Here is a 16,294-nt window from a genome sequence, read left to right as displayed (position 1 = left end):
TGGATGCTGGGATGACAATCGCACGCCACCACGCCCGGCACCAAAGCTCTTACTCTAAAAGTCTAATAACTGGCCATTACTTACAATAAAATGTGGTCTCATCTGGCTCACCTCCGATGCCGGCTCCTTAGAGGAAAACCACTAAGCTCTTTACTGCCCCGGTGAGTAAATACCCCTGTGCACTAAACGACACGGTTGCGCGGTTCATTCTTGAGTTTACTCACTCCCAGCTGCCCACGAGGGAAGCTGAGGACTTGGCTGCCTCCCCGTTCACCCCTCCTTCCACCTCCTGACTTGGTCTCCTCTCAACATTCGGTTCGGTGCACGTCAGCAGTTCCACGACTATGACTTAGACACCATCCGTAGCTTTGCCATGCATCTTCTTTGACTTCTATGACGGCATGTCCTTTCTTATTCATTCTGTGTTCCCAGAAGCTAACACTTCTTGTTTGTTTATTTATTTATTTATTTATTTATTTATTTATTTATTTAGGTTAATTTTCTCTCTCTCCAGAGCTAATTTACTATCAATGCTTCTAGCAGAATATAAGATTCTTTTCCATAGGCTTAAAGGCATCAACTACTTGGCCATTTTCCTTTTCATTTTTTTCTTGGAGACCCCCTGGGCGCCCCAGGCCCCTCTGCCTTGAGTCTGGGGCCGTCCCGTTTTCTTCTCCACCCCGCTCATCCTGGCTTCTCCCCGTCACTCACCCTCCTCCCTGCTTCAGTCTCTTGGTTCTTGGGTTCCATAGCTCCTCTTGTTTAATTTATTATTAAGTGGGACACTGTTGTCTATCACAAGTATCAGCAAACCTTAAAGATCCAGAGGAATAAAGGCAAAGTAGAGAATATTATGTAGGTTCTTTGATAAACAATAAAAGTGTAATCATTTAAAAACGTAAACAGTCAGGCATGGTAGCTCAGGCTTGTCATCCCAGCATTCAGGAGGCTGAGACAGGAGGATCGCGGTTCAAAGACAACCTCAGCTACTTAGTGAGGCCCTTTACAACTCAGTGAGACCCTGCTTCAAAATAAAGAATAAAAAATAGGGCTGGGGGTGTACTGCAAACAAATAAAATAGTAAAAGTAATAAAAAATAAAAAATAAAAATAAACACAAGACCCAATAACAAGCTGGATTTTGCCTGAGGACCCACCCAATTTATCAAATTTCCAATTTAGCAGGTCCCTAAGGACCCACAATGACTTTGTTCCATCTATGAATGTTTTTAAACAGTGCCGGGGATGGAACCCAGGGGCATCTACCTCTGAGCTCTACGCCCAGCCCTATTTTTTTAAATTATTTATTTTGAAACAGGGTCTCACTTAGTTTCAAAGGGCCTCACTAAGTAGTAGCTGAGGCTGTCCTCGAACCGTGATCCTCCTGACTCAGCTTCCTAAATGCTGGGAATACAAGTCTGCATCACCATGCCTGGCTTTCTACCCATGTGTTTGGTGAATGGTTTGACTGGGTGGAGAATTCTGAAATCATTCATTCACCTGGGTGGAGCACTCTCTCTGAAGTCATTCATTCACCTGGAGGATGAGAAGCCATTACACAAGGCTAGACCACAAGGTTGCTGTTTAGAAAATGGGCACATTCCTGAGAGCCAGGTTTTCTTGTCTGGAGGATTTGAAGCTCTGCACTTCAGGACCGTATCGTCTCCAGGAGCAGCCACACTATTCAGTTTCTACTGCCCTTATTTCCACTGGTACCCAGGAGGTGGGCAGAGCCCAAAGCCCAGGAACTGTAGAGAAACATCTGGGCCCAAGATGCTTCAGGGAAAGGGAGATACCAGGGATGAGGCAGAAAGCTGGGCCAAGGGGACCATGGATGACAGGTGGGGGGAGCCAGGAGGAGGAAATGCTTGAGGGGCAGGGGCAGGGGCAGGAAGGACAGCTGCCTCCATGGGGAGTCTGAGCTTTTCTTGAGTTGCAGACTCTTGAAGGCTCAAAGGGTCTAACTGCCCGGTGGGGGTGGGGGTGGGGCTAAAGAAATCCAGGGCAGCCATGACTGGCAGGCCGGCTTGCAGGCCAAGTGACTAGAGAGAATGGGCCTGTCCTGTGGCATCCGCCCTGTGCCCCTCATTTCCTATCCTTGCCTGGCCTTGACTCTACCATGTGATGTCTCCTAGTTACCGTCAACCTCTACCCCTCCTCGTACTCTGCCTAGACCACAGCCCCTCTCATTGGATTAGGGCAATTTGACAGAAATATTTAGAAATATTTTTCCTCTTCCCCCCTCATCCTCATTGAACCCAGGGGCATTCTACCTCTGAACTATACCTCCAGTTTTTTTTTTTTTTTAACAAGGTCTTGCTAAGTTGCCGAAGCTGGTCTTGAACCTGAAATCCTCACATCTTAGCCCCCAAGTATCAGGATTCTAGGCGTGTGCCACCATAGCCGGCTCTAACAATTTTTAAATGTTCCTTTATCCCCTTGGCTTTAAAAGTAATATAAAGTCAAGACATGTAAGTAAATAAAAAGTGAGGATGAAAGTCACTCATATAGGATGGGAATCAAGATAAGATAAAGGGTCACTGAGGGATGACGAGAAGATGCCCGGTGTCCATCTGTGCTCAGTGAGTAACTTCAAGGCCATGTTCCAATAGCGCCTAAAGGCTGAAGTCAAAAGGATGGACAATGGGGCAGGCTGCTGAACCCAGCTGGTTGCTGTTGTTGTTTTGCGGTACTGGGGATGGAACCCAGGGGCATTCTACCTCCGAGCTGCACCCCCAAACCTATTTTCTATTCTTTACTTTGAAACAGGGTCTCACTGAGTTGCAAAGAGCCTAAGTAGCTGAGGCTGTCCGTGAACCACTATTCTCCTGTCTCAGCTTCCCAAATGCTGGGATTAGCCAGGCATGGTGGCACACGCTTGTAATCCCAGCATTCAGGAGGCTGAGACTGGAGGATTCGGGTTTGCAGACAGCCTCAGCTACTTAGTGAGGCCCTGTTTCAAAATAAAGAATAAAAAATAGGGCAGAGGGTATAGCTCAGAGGTTGAATGCCTCTGGGTTCCATCCCCAAACCTGCACAAACAAACAAACAAAATGCTGGGATTACAAGTGTGCGCCATCATGCCTGACTTGAGGCAGTTTTAATAGTAAAAAATGTCTAGTCTGGGCAATCATGTCTCTAAATAAAAAAAATAAAAGGAAAGCGGATGTAGCTCAGTGGCAGAGCACCCCTGGATTCAATCCCTAGTACTAAAAAATAAAAACGACTGAAAGTGTACTACTTTTTTGCACCTGGAGTAACTTAGTCTCTCTGAATCTGCACCTGCTTTACCCACGTCATAGTCTGGCTATGAGATCATGCACAGAGGGGCTTTTGTGGTTCTTCGTGTGAGTGATTTGGTGGCTGTCAGGCTGCAAGCAGAGCTGGGAAAAGCTGTAGGAAAGGCAGTGGTCTGCCGGTGGCTCTGCTCAGATCGTTCGTGGACAGTGCGGAGGGGCTCAGGGCCTCTGCAAGACGGGATTCCTGCTCAGGAAAGGGCTGGGTTGGACCATGGCTTTGGAAGTCCATAATTACATGCTGTGACTATAAACGGTCTTCTCCAAAAGCAAGTGTTTTGTCAGAACAGAGTAAGGCCAAGGGTTTTGTCATGGGGGACTTGGGATGTAGGGAGGAAAAAGGTATCAATGAGGGATACGGGACACGTAACAGAGGAAGAGTACAGGACAGTCAGGATCATAGACAGGAGGAGAAGTTAAAAAAAAGTCAATGAAATCCAAGTCTAATTTCCACCGCACACTGCTCTGGGCTCTCTAAAAGTTGGCCCTGTATAAACTGAGCTCTGCTTGTCTCATTGAATGAGATTGAATCCGTGAATTATGCAGTGAAATCCTAATGGTAGAGAGGACTAATACGGGTGAACTAATTTTCCAGTTTCCTTATCAACACACACATACATGCACACACATGCGCGCACACACAATCAATCTGGAAGTAAGAGAAAACATAATTGAAGAATCGGAGGTCATGTCATTGTTTCTTGCAACTGGTAGCTATTGAAGCTCAAAGTAAATTTATCTTTGCAACTGTCACTGGGTATCATAAAACCTACTAAATGCAGAAGAAGAAGGAGGAGAAGAAGGAGAAGAAGGAGAGAAGCAGAGAAGAAAAAGGAGGAGGAGGAAGAAGAAGAGGAGAAGGAGGAAGAAGAAGGAGAGGAGGAGAAGGAGGAGGAGGAAGAAGAAGAAGAAGGAGGAGGAAGAGAAGGAAGAGGAGGAGGAGGAGGAGCACTGGCCTGCGACCTATGTCTTCTGACTGGTAGGGGCCTGGCCAAGGGGCTGCTGGGCCAGGCACAGGATGGGCTGTGGGGTCTGGCCTCAGACAATGCACCCAGGATGGAGAAACCCAAGACAGAAAGATCTGAGGGCAGAGGTGGCAGAATACTATAGAGGTGTCAGAAGGAAAAACATACCCTTTTGATATCTCAATACCCAGGGTACCTCTGATCCCTTTTCAAAATATTACATATATTTTTGGGAAAGGAGAGAGGAGCCAGAGAATCTGGTTCCCAGTTCTGGATACTCTGTAAACACTTCAGAAGATAGATTCTTGTTCTCTCTCTCTCCTCTATCTATCTATCTATCTCTTTGTTCTTGCGTACTGGGAATGGAACCTAGAGGCCTTCTGCCTCTGGACTACACTCTCAACCTATTTTATATTTTATTTGTAAACAGGGTCTCACTACATAGCCAAAAGCCTCTCTAAGTAGCTGAGGCTGGCTTCGAACCTGCACGATCCTCCTGTCTCACCCTCCCAGGAGCAGGGATTACAAGCGTGTGCCACCACACCCGGCTTCTTGTTCTTTTATAAAACCCCTCTCTCCCCAAATAAAACCTGTTCACATCTTTTCAGGATCGCATCTGGACTACACTTTTTTCTTTGGAAAATCACTTCTACGCTGAGGCCTCCATCGCACTTTCATCTCTGTACTGTTTACCATGAAGCTTGCTCCTGTGGCCGGAAAGTAATGTTATTAAAAAGAAAATAAACCTAGGAGACAGTGCTGGAAACCAAATGCTCTGAGTCTTTTTTTTTTTTTTTTTTTTTTTTTTACCATGACACAGCCTTGAATTTCAATTTTCTCTTCCTATCCAGTCCAAGTGGTCCCCAGGACCTCGAGAAGCTACAGCCGCGATGGCTCTGAATGTTCGGTCCAACAAAATCAGGAGCCAGCTGAAGTCCTCTCTGCAAGGGGAAACGTTTGTCTTTCACATCCCTCTTTAAGGCAGCTTGTGTTCTGTTTCTCTTCCCTCTCGCCAAGCCCCACGACCCTGAGGATGCCTGTGGTTACTGGTCCTTCCAGAGCCTCCCCTCCCTGGCTTAGCTTATGTGAATTCTTCCTGCCTTCTCTCCTGCTATGGGTCATTCCCTCCAAAACTCTTCTTGGACATTAATTGCCAAGGTCATGGTATTGAGAGATGGTAGGAGATTAGTTAACATGGGCTAATGTTAATGGGTTAACATGTTCTCTTGGGGCGGGATTAGCTGCCATCTGAGTGAGGCTGCCCCTTGCGTTTGGTCTCTTTGACACAAGTCCACTCATCTTTTCCTTTTTCTACCACATCATGACACAATCATTAGATTTGGGTCTTTCCAGCCTCCTGAACTGTGAGCCAAAGTAAACTTTTTTTTATATGTAAAAAAAAAAGTCTCAGGTATTTTGTTATAGCAACAGGAAACAAACCCAAACATCTCCCAAACCATCCTTTACCAGCCCCTGTCCTGGAGCTGTAGCCGGCCAATCGTTGCCCATGTGTCACTGGGCTAAGGCAGGGAATGCCTGCAGCGTGTAATAGGGCCTGGTGGAGGCACGATGCCGAGTAACCACACAGTCTACCAGGTACAAGAGAAGGCCTTTGGAGTTAGACTGGTTTCATTTCCACTGACAAGCTGTACAATCCCCAGCAAGTTGCTAACCTCTGGGTACCTCCATTTCCTGCTTTAGGACTTCTTTTTCTTTTTTGGTGGTGCTGGGGATTGAACCCAGGAACATTCTACTTCTGAGCTCCACCCCCAGCCCTATTTTTTTTTTTTTTTCTTGCAGTACTGGGGATGGAACCCAGGGGCATTCTACCTCCAAGCTACACCTCCAGCCCTATTTCTTATTCTTCATTTTGAAACAGGGTCTCACTGAGTTGCAGAGGGCCTCGCTAAGTAGCCGAGGCTGTCCACAAACTGCGATCCTCCTCTCAGCCTCCCAAGTACTAGGGTCACAAGTATGTGCCACCACACTCAGCCTTCCTGCTTTAGGAAATGAGGCTGTTTATAGTACTTAGCCCAGAGGTTGGTTGGCATAAAGATTAAATACCATAGAAACAATTAACTGAGCCCCTACAACACTGTCGGGGCTGAAGTAATATAAGATAAGTAAGGATAATATAAGATAAATAATAGTGTTTAAGGTAGCACTATCCTTTTACACTCAGTCCAGCCCTCTGGGGCCAGACTCTTGGCTGGCAAAGACCATCCTTGCAGTTTCTCATCTTGTTTGGCTGCAGTTTCGTCAAGCCCAAGTTTCTCTTCTCCTGTAATCCCGGATCCTAGTTTTCCCTCCTTGATTTTCTCAATCTTATCCGAAGGAACCCAAGGATTCCAGGTGGGAGAAAGGAGCTGCTGCGGACAGCCGCCACTCGTCCCTCCCTACCCTGTTCCCTATGTGCTCCCCTTCCCTGCAGAACCCACAGGCCCCAAGTTGGGAAGGCGAGACTGTGCGCTCACCAGCCACAGGGCTTTACAGAGTTTCCTGCTTTGCGTGAAATTGGATGCCTCTACTATAAAAATATAAACTGGGGGGGGGGTCTCTATAGAGCTACGTATTGCTAAACTGCTTCTTCTCGGGCTAGAACCAGTCACAGAAAGCATATTTTACTTTTGGAAAAGAATCTGGCAAGCCAGCGGCTGCCCCTGTGGTTTCTCCCTAGTTTAAAGCAATATTGGACACCACCAAAGTGTCTCCTTTTTTTAATCCCGAAGAACGGACTTACAAAATCCTGGTTTCTATTAGGGCGTGTCTAGCACGTCTGTGCTGCCAGGCCTTCCATTTTTATAGCCTGAATGCTGGTAGATTTTCCATGAACGGGCTCAAATTTATTTCCAAGCAATGATGTTTAGGAAACCCAATATAAATGTGAAGATTGTTCTACAGTGGCCTCAGAATTTGTGCCATGCAGTTAGTTGCCTATAAAGAACATTTCTGATGTATGAAAAAACACATTTGATGTCTTAAGACATGTTCACTTTTCTTATATGTGTTTTGAGGGGTGGTGGGGGAAGTTGTTAGACGAAGCTTAGAGTTTAAAATCAATCTTTCTCTTCTTTCTTTCTTTCTTTCTTTCTTTCTTTCTTTCTTTCTTTCTTCTTTTGTGGTACTGGGGATGGAACCCAGGGGCATTCTATCTCAGAGCTACACCCCCAGCCCTTTTTACTCTTTATTTTGAAACAGTGCCTCACGAAATAGCTGAGTCTGGCCTTGAAACTGCGATCCTCCTGTTTCAGCCTCCCAAGTACTGAGATTACAAGTGTGCGCCACCACAACTGGCTCCTTTTCCCTTTCTTTCTTTTCTTCCCTTCTTCTCCCTTTGTTCTTGCAGCGCTGGGGATTAAACCCTTGTGCATACCAGGCGAGTGCTCTACCACTGAGCTACATCCGCCCAGCCCTCTCCTTTTATTTCCATACTTGTATAGAACACAGCCCCAACACCTACCTACACAGGCATTTTACAGAAAGTGCTGGAAGCCAAGTGGCTGAGACAAAACAAAAATTATTTATATAGAGTCTTTCCAGAGATTTACATGTGGGTTCAAATGGGAACCAATGGGAACGCTGGGGGAAAATGAACCAGTTAAAGAAAAAGTGCTAAAGGAAAGTGTGACTATAATTTAGTCTGGCTGACAAATGCAAAAGCAGGTGCTACATTTTCTTTAAAGAGAAAAACAGCGTAGGAAATAGAGCTCCATACGTGTATGCTTACACACACTCCGTCTCCATTTCCAGAAGCCTTCCCACTAGGATGCCAAATCCTGCGTTATTTATCGCTGGCGCTGCCCCATCTTACAGATTCAGTTTGGGGTGAGTGTTTTTTCTCCCGGACATGGCCCCAGTCATAGAAAGAGCAGGAGCACATCCAGTTCCATCCCCACACGCTACCACAGCACCTGGCACCATTCTGAAGACAAAACAGAGGTTTCGCCAGCTCTACTGGGTTGCAGGGAGCGAGGTCTACAGTGACTATTTTCTTTCAGCTGGCAGTCTCCGCGGCCCTAAAGTGCTCTAGAAAAAAACTTTACAGCTCAACAAGCGTCCCCAAGAAATCACGTAGGCCAACTGCGGCTTGTGGTATTGCCACTCGGCTTCAGAAATGAAGGACTTTCTCCATGAGCTGCCAGGAGCTCCGGCTGCAAAAGCCCTCAGCCGGCGGGAACGGTCTCACCCGAGGTCACACGCCACAAGGCCTGAACCCGGTGGCCGGTCTTGGTGGGGATGGAGGCCTAACCCCTCATCCCAACGCAGAACAGTTCTGCAGGGCCCTTTGGGCTCCAGAGCTCCCCGGGGGTGGGTCTGTATTGCTTCTCAGCTTCTCCCTCTGCACAGTCTAGTCCCTTCCCTATTCCTTCCTCTCCTTTCTCTTCTGCAGGTATTGATTCTAAGAGAAGCTTCAAATAAACCTTCTATGGGCTCACCTCTGCCTCTGAGGTCCCTGGGAACCCAGCCTACAACATCCTCAATCCATGCACGCACGCTTCCAGCCAGCCAGCCAGCCAGCCAGCCCTGCCGCTGTGTTCAGAGCACGGGAATAGTGCTGGGGTAGGTGATCTAAGTGGAAAAAACAGACTCCATCCTTACTCCAAGGGATCTAACTACCAATTCAGTGCAAGAATAACCATGACAGATGCGGTAACAAGTGGCTGGTGTCAAAGAAGAACTCAGAGTCATGGCCGAGGGTGTGATTTCAAGGGATTAGCTTAGGCTGTGGCTCTCAGGGTCTGTGTCCTGCTCCCCAGCCAATTTCAAGCCCTGGAGGGCAGAACAGACCGTTTCTTTATCTCTCAGTTCATGCCACATAATTCCGGGCACAGTACAAGACAGTGCAAGAAATCTTAGAAACCTAGAAACACAACGAAGCATAGCACTGCCGGCGGACCTGGTGGCTTTACTTGATAGGACAGGTTCCGGCGACTGGTCTGGCCTTTCGGCGTGACACTCTCAGTAAGCTCAAGATGATCGTTGATTTTTCTATGCACAGGACAGCCTTGGGAACATGAAGTACAAGACAGGGTCCTGACTGTCAAAGCAGGTACGGTTCCTTGTATAGAGAAGGCAAATACTGTGCAAATTCAATCAAGAGGAAGAAGGAATGGGGATATGACTACCAACCAAATGGTACGTCACCCCCAGGCAGTCGCTGTCCCCAGCTGGCCAGTCCAGCCACCAGCAATCTGTCACCAAAGATTACTCAACAGCCTCCACCAGAAACCTAACGACGGGAATCAACAAACCTCTTAATCCCCACAATACCTCAATAGCAATCCACCTGCCATTTCCTGTATAACGAGGAAAAGACCCTATCACCAAAACACCACTACCAAGTGTCCGAAGGAAAGAGAGGTGCAGGGTGCCAGGGAGCAGGGTCGGGTCGGGGAGTCGGTCTCCTGGCTGGATTTCTCTGCCTGCTGAGCACCTCGGCTCGGCTGTGCTGCCCTCACCCGACTCCATGTGCCTCCATCTCCTTCTCCTCTCTGTCTCCTTTGCTGTTTCTATACAATCTGTCAGTAGCTTCTGTTGTTGATTTATCTGAAATGCCAGTTGCACCCTCCCTCTCCCGCCACCGCCCTCTCCCCTACCATGGCCGCACCCTGGAAGCTGAGGCTCCCAGCCTAGGCCACCCCTGCGTTTTCCCGTCTTTGCCAGGCATGGCTTCAGAAAACCCAGCTTCCACTTGGCCATATTTCTGCTCAACAATCATGGGGACTCCAAAGGCACCATCAGGACCAAATTTTTAAGACCTTTTCTGGCTTTGTTTTGCAGTAGTGGAGACTGAATCTAGGGGGTGTTCTACTTCTGAGCTACACCCAGCCTTTTTAATTTTTTCTTTTGAAATAGGGTCTCGCTGAGTTGCTGAGGTTGGCCTCAAACCTGCAATCCTACTATCTCAGCCTCCCAAGTACTGAGATTACAGGTGTACCTCACCACACCCAGACCCAGCTGAGACCGTTCTGCAATAAATTCACCTATATTCACTTTGTTTTACTCTAACCCTTTTCACAAGCAGTGCCAGACTCCTGAAAGGCCTGTCCCCTCCCCTCCCCTCCCCTCCCCTCCCCTCCCCTCCCCTCCTCTTCTCTTCTCTTCTCTTCTCTTCTCTTCTCTTCTCTTCTCTTCTCTCTCTCTCTCTCTCTCTCTCTCTCTCTTTTTGCGGGTCTGGGGATGGAACCCAGGGGCATTCGACCTCCAAGCTACACCCCCTGCCCTATTTTTTATTCTTTATTTTGAAACAGGGTCCCAATGAGTTGCAGAGGGCCTCACTAAGTAGCTGAGGCTGTCTGCGAACTGCGTTCCTCCGGGTCTCAGCCTCCTGAATGCTGGGATTATAAGCGTGCGCCACCACACCCGGCTAAGGCCTTTCTCTTTTTAACCACCTATTGCATCTACCCAATCCTTGTCATTTTTGTTCCCATGGACCAAGCTAAGGACCTAGAAAGACAGAAAAGGTAGAGTTAGGGGCCTCCTGTTTTTTTTCCAGTTTTCTTTCTTTCTTTCTTTCTTTCTTTCTTTCTTTCTTTCCTTTTTTCTTCCTTCCTTCCTTTCTTCCTTTTATTTTTGATATTCCCTACCATATATACATCTGATCACATGGAATGTTTCTCTGCAGCACCTATCGGAGCACCAGACCGCCCCAACAGCGTGACTGCCTGGGACTGTGTGGTTATGGGTGGAAAGAGCTTGTCGACCCTCAGCTGGACGGAGCATCTTGATCTTCCAAGCCAGAGAGGGAGGCAAAGCTGACATGGCTAACGTTCACTCCCCTGTCGCTTCTGAGGAAAAACTCTTAACCACTCTCGAGTTAGGATTTCTGAGCGATGGATAGTGGGTTTGCCAACGGGAAGACTGCCAAGTTGGGTCTCTGGCATGGAACCAATGTTCCATAAACCCTCCCTCTTTCCTAATCATAGAAAGAACCATGAAATGACGGAAAGGCAGGGGAGAGCTGCAGGCAGCAGAATGACACAGAAGAATCTTCCTGCTTCCTGAAAACAAAACAAAACAATTCAGATGAAGACTACTCTCATCCTCGGCCCTCGCCCTCCACTCCGCTCTGCACAGGTGCTGCTCGACGAGGGATCTGTATCGCACGCAGTGGGGAGACCTGTGCACAAGTCTCTTGAAAGGGGCAAGGAAGCCAGACGTTGTGCCACATACCTGTAAAAGAGGCTAAGAAAGGAGGATCACAGGTTCAAGCCCAGCCTCAGGATTCAGAATCAGCAAGCCATCAAAATCCTGTTATGAAGCAAAAATAGGGCTGGGGTGGGCTGTATCTCAGAGGCAGGATGTCTCTGGGGCCAGTCCTCAGTACCACAAAAAGGGGAGATAAGAAGCAAGTGGTCCATGGAGAGCACCTGACTCCTCTGCCAATTAGTAACCAGGGAGGAGAAGGCTACTACCTCCAGAGCTGGAACCACCTGCCATCCGGCAGGGCAACTAAGAAGTGATAAAGAGAAGGGGCCGCCACTCTTTTTCCATTTTAAGTAGCAGGCAAGAAGGGACCCTTCTCCGTAGGTTAGGAAGTGGACTGAGTAGGGGGTGCTCTACTTTCCACAACTTTCCTAGAACTAGAGAGAGCCTGGTGCAACTAGCAGGATGAAATGTCCCCACCTCTATGCCTTGAAGTAAAATGAGAAGAAATGTAAACTAAGAAATCTCCAGCCAGGCGTGGTGCACGCTTGCAATCCCAGCATTTGAGAGGCTGAGACAGGAGGACCACGGTTCTTGGACAGCCTCAGCTATTATAGTGAGGCCCTCTGCAACTCAGTGAGACCCTGTTTCAAAATAAAAAGTAAAAGGTAGAGCTGGGGGTGGAGCTTGGAGGGTGAATGCCCCTGGGTTCCATTCCCAGTACCTGAGCGGGGAAAAAAAATCTCCTAACACACACACACACACACACACACACACACACACACGTGCTGAAAAGGAAAAAAAATAATTCATTATCCTCAACAATTAATGGGATAATATTGACAATAATATCAATTGTCTTACACATGCCTAGTAATTTATGTTTTACAAAAAACTTTGGGATCCATTACTTAGCAGTAATATTATAAATACTCCAATCAGGTGATGATCAAAATAACAGCCCTCTTTATTGAATGATTACCAGGTACACTGTTCATGTATTATTATATTTAATTCTCATAAGCTCCTTGGAGTATTACTGCTATTCTTGTTTCACACAGGGTAAACTGAGGTTGGAGAGGTTCAGTAACTTGCCCTTTGGGTGGAAACTGAAACTAAGGTTTTTGATTCCAGAGTTCAGTCTGCTTAACCTTTTAAGGTCTATTTTACAGCTTTTTTTTTTACAAGTTCAAAAAGGGAAGAATATTAAGGAAGTATGTAGCAGTCCCTATATTTCAACTCCCTACAAGGTAGGTACATGTACACACATGCACACACACACATACTCACATTTCCCCTCTCTGTCTCTCTCTCTCTCTCTCTCACACACACACACACACACACACACACACACACACACACACACCTTTCTTTCTCAGTTACAGGCCCTTTCACCTTGGGGAAATACAGGCTGAAGATCAACGGACTCTCCTTGCAGAGACGAAGGTCAACCCCATGGATACCATACCTGTCATTTAACCTTTCTCTGTATCTGCAACATGAGTTTCCACTTGACAGGATGTAGTCAAAGCAAGGTGGAGAATCAGCATGAGTTTTGAAGCATCATCACCGGGCATACACATTTTTGAGACTGAGAGCCATGAGGCTGAATGCCATTTACCAGAATGGCTCATGACACTAAAATACATGTTCAACGTGTGAGAGCCATGTACACGCAGACAGACATGACTGTAAAAACCAGGAAGGTGCAAATAAGTGTTGATAGCTCATGAGGGATGGCTCGGATGCACCCCGCCTTGGTGATGTTTGCTGTGGCGTGCACAGCCCTCTGAACACAAACTCACTGGAACCTGTACAGGCAGGGTTGGCTCCTCATGCTGGGGCAGGCTGGGGGAAAGACACCAGGGGGCTAAAACCTCCCTCCTCTTTCTTTCTTTTCTTCTTTCTTTCTTTCTTTCTTTCTTCTTTCCTTTTTTGCAGTACTGGGGATAAAACCCAGGGGCATTCTACCTCCGAGCTAGTTTTTATTTTATTCTACACCCCATTACTAGTTTTTATTCTTTACTTTGAAACAGGGTCTCACTGAATTGCAAAGGGCCTCACTAAGCAGCTGAGGCTAGCCTTGAACCATGATCCTCCTGTCTCAGCCTCCCAAATGCTGGGATTACAAGCATGCTCCGCCATGCCCAATCATTCACCCTCCCCCCCCCCCCAAGTTCCAAGGATCCTGGAGTTTCTCCTGCCTCTCCCTCCCTCTCTTCAAAGGCTTTTCAGCCTCCTCCCCACTCCCTCAATCCCTTCACCTTTGCCAGCAAAAGAGATTACAAGTTGGGATAGGGGTAGCAAGAGGAATGTTATTTCCTGGGATTAAAAGAGAGTAAAGTGTCAGGCATTACCATCATCTTCCTCCTTTGAGCTCCAGATATGTACCTGGACACACACAGAACACCTACTAGAACTTTTAAATGATGAGAGGAGATCTATAAGCCACCTGCATAGAAAACACCTCAGGGCTTCATAGCCACAGAAACACACGGGCATGCAAAGGGTGCGTGTTTATGAATTATATCCACACCTACCTATGCGGAGCAGGTGGGTTTTGCACACAGTGATCCTAACGTACAGGCATCTCGGTGACGTACAGCTTTCTGGTCCTACACACCCAAAGGTGATAACCACAGGCGCTTTAGGAGGGGCGAGGGTGCCGCAGGAAGAGATTGCTGGGCCCTGGCTACTCCCCGCAAGCTGAAAATAACAACTGGCCGGCTGGATGCTGAGAACCAGGAAAATGAGGGTGCTGTCCTGCCTGGCTCCCTGAACCTGCTTGGGCTGCACCCACACCTGGACTGCCGGTACCGCCTGACATTTGGCCCCCACCCTGGGCACTCGGGTCTGATATTGGTAAGAGTGGGGACCAGATCCAGGCCTGGGTTAGCGGTAGGAGGGTCCCAGGCTGCAGCCGCAGGTCTGCGGGTCCCAGGTGCGCGCAGCGGGGGCGGGGCGGAGCGGCCAGCGCAGGTGGGCAGAGCCGGCGCTCAGTCGAGCTGTGGGTGGCATCCTCCTGTTGCACAGTATCGGGGAGAGGCGGGGGAGGACGTTCATTTTCCTCCCAAGTAAGCATCCACGTATCGCTTGGATAGCTATCGATTACGAAAAGCCGGCGGCGCCTCTGGAAGCCAGCGCGCCCTCGCATCTGCTTTTGGGGACCCTGGGCGGAGACTTCCCTGGCTGCCCGGGCAGCAGGGACCCCAAAGTTCTTCCGCACCGGCTCAGGAACCGCAGCCGCCACCCGAGGCTGGACTCCAGCGGGGTCTTTTCCCCCCAAGTCCCTCGTCACACCCTCGGACCCACCCGGTCGCTCTGCAGCGCTGCTCCCGCGTCCGGGGTTCGAGGACCGGCCGGCGCTCGGAAAGTTATTTCCAAAGGAATCTGTGTTTTGCAACCCACCTCTCTGCAGCAAACCAGCTACAGGACCCTTCCCCGCCCCCACCGCGCCCGGGCGCCCCGCAGCGCTGAGCGCCCCTCGCAGATGCGCCCGGGGGTCCTGGGATGGAGGGGGCGCCCCAAAGCAAACTAAGGGCGCGGAGCGATCCAAGTCCTGGCCTGGAGAGGACCGGGCCGCGGGGATCCGCCTCGCGCCCCGCAGCTCCCAGAAATACTCGGAGATTTCCTGCCCCAAGCCTGCCCGCCCCGGCGGCCGCGGCCCCGGTACCTGCGGCGGTCGGCGGCTCGCCCTCGCTCTGCTCCCCGGAATCCGAATCCATGCTGCGGGATGCGGGCCGGCGTGCACTGTCCGGGGCCCGCGGCTGCGCCCAGGCCAGCGAGCTCCGCGGAGCCCAGCGCTGCCCGCGCCCCGCGGCCGGTGCCTGCGAGGGGCGAGGAGGGAGCGCGCGGGGGTGGGCGGGGAGAGCAGGGCGGGGAGGGGCGGCGCCCGAAGCTGGCCCCCCCCCCCCGCCCGCGTCCAGCGCCCGGGACTTCGCAGGCGCTCAGGGGTCCGCCAGGCCCACCCTGCCCTTGGGTGTGGCCAACTTGGCAGGATTCAGCTGAGCCCTAGCGACCCGACCCGCGCAGAGAGAGAAGAGGGTGGGAGAGTGGGGGTCCTGGGGCGGCCCGGCGTGCAGTCCTTGTCTTGGGAATAGTGCAGAGTCGATAAGCTGCTGCGCGTGTGCACCCAGTTCGGGGCTGGCTCCTAGCGAGGAAGGCAACCGTGCACGCAGGTCGTGCGAGCTCGTGCAGAGCTCGGTGCTCCAGGCGTGGGCCCGGCAGCAGAGAAGCCGGTTCCAGAGCAGCTGGACCCGCCCTGCCGATCAGGTGCCCTGCTACCCCAACGGGAGGGGCCAAAGTCAACTTTTTAGTTTTTGGAGTACTGGAGATTGAACTCAGGGGCGTTCTACCTCTGGGCTAGACTTACCCCAGCCGTATTTTTATTTATTTATTTATTTATTTATTATTTCGAAACAGGGCCTTGCTAAATTGCTGGGGCTAGCCTCGAACCTGCAATCCTCCTACAGTCTCCCAGGTGCTAGGATTACAGGTATGCGCCACTATACCGGAGAAATCTATTTTTAAAGTCTTTTCTTAGCCAGGGCTGTGCCTATCACCCCATTCATTACTTGGGAGGCTGAGACAGGGGGATTGCAGGTTTGAGGGCCAGCCTCAGCACCTTATCTAGACTTACAGCAATCTAGCAGACCCTATTTCAAAATAAAAAGTGCTGGGGGAGTAACTCAGAGATAGAATGTTCCTGGATTCAACTCCCAATAAACACACACACACACACACACACACACACACACACACACACACACACACACACCTTTCATTCCGTGATAGGATTAAAACAATGATCCTGGAAGTGAGTTGCTCATTATAATCACCTGGGAAGGCCTAGTCCCATCTCAGATAAATTAGGATGTTTTGGTGTAGT

The 16,294-nt window shown here is 49.4% G+C and overlaps 1 protein-coding gene across 1 annotated transcript in view; it reads right to left on the bottom strand.

Annotated features, from left to right (window-relative positions):
- The window catches only part of TNFAIP8L3 (TNF alpha induced protein 8 like 3), a gene marked incomplete at its 3' end in the record, with an annotated part of 33,728 nt that extends 18,588 nt beyond the window's left edge, over nt 1-15,140 (bottom strand). The window contains exon 1 of the mRNA XM_080706734.1: nt 15,080-15,140. Coding sequence (XP_080562860.1) covers nt 15,080-15,131 — 52 coding nt within the window. The 5' untranslated portion in view covers nt 15,132-15,140. The remainder of the gene's footprint in view (nt 1-15,079) is intronic.
- Nucleotides 15,141-16,294: the final 1,154 nt, after the last annotated feature.

The sequence above is a fragment of the Muscardinus avellanarius genome, assembly GCF_963383645.1.
Source record: "Muscardinus avellanarius genome assembly, chromosome: 12".
NCBI lineage: Eukaryota > Metazoa > Chordata > Mammalia > Rodentia > Gliridae > Muscardinus > Muscardinus avellanarius.
Note: the sequence above shows the minus strand (reverse complement) of the source record. Positions and strands in the feature narration are given on the sequence as shown.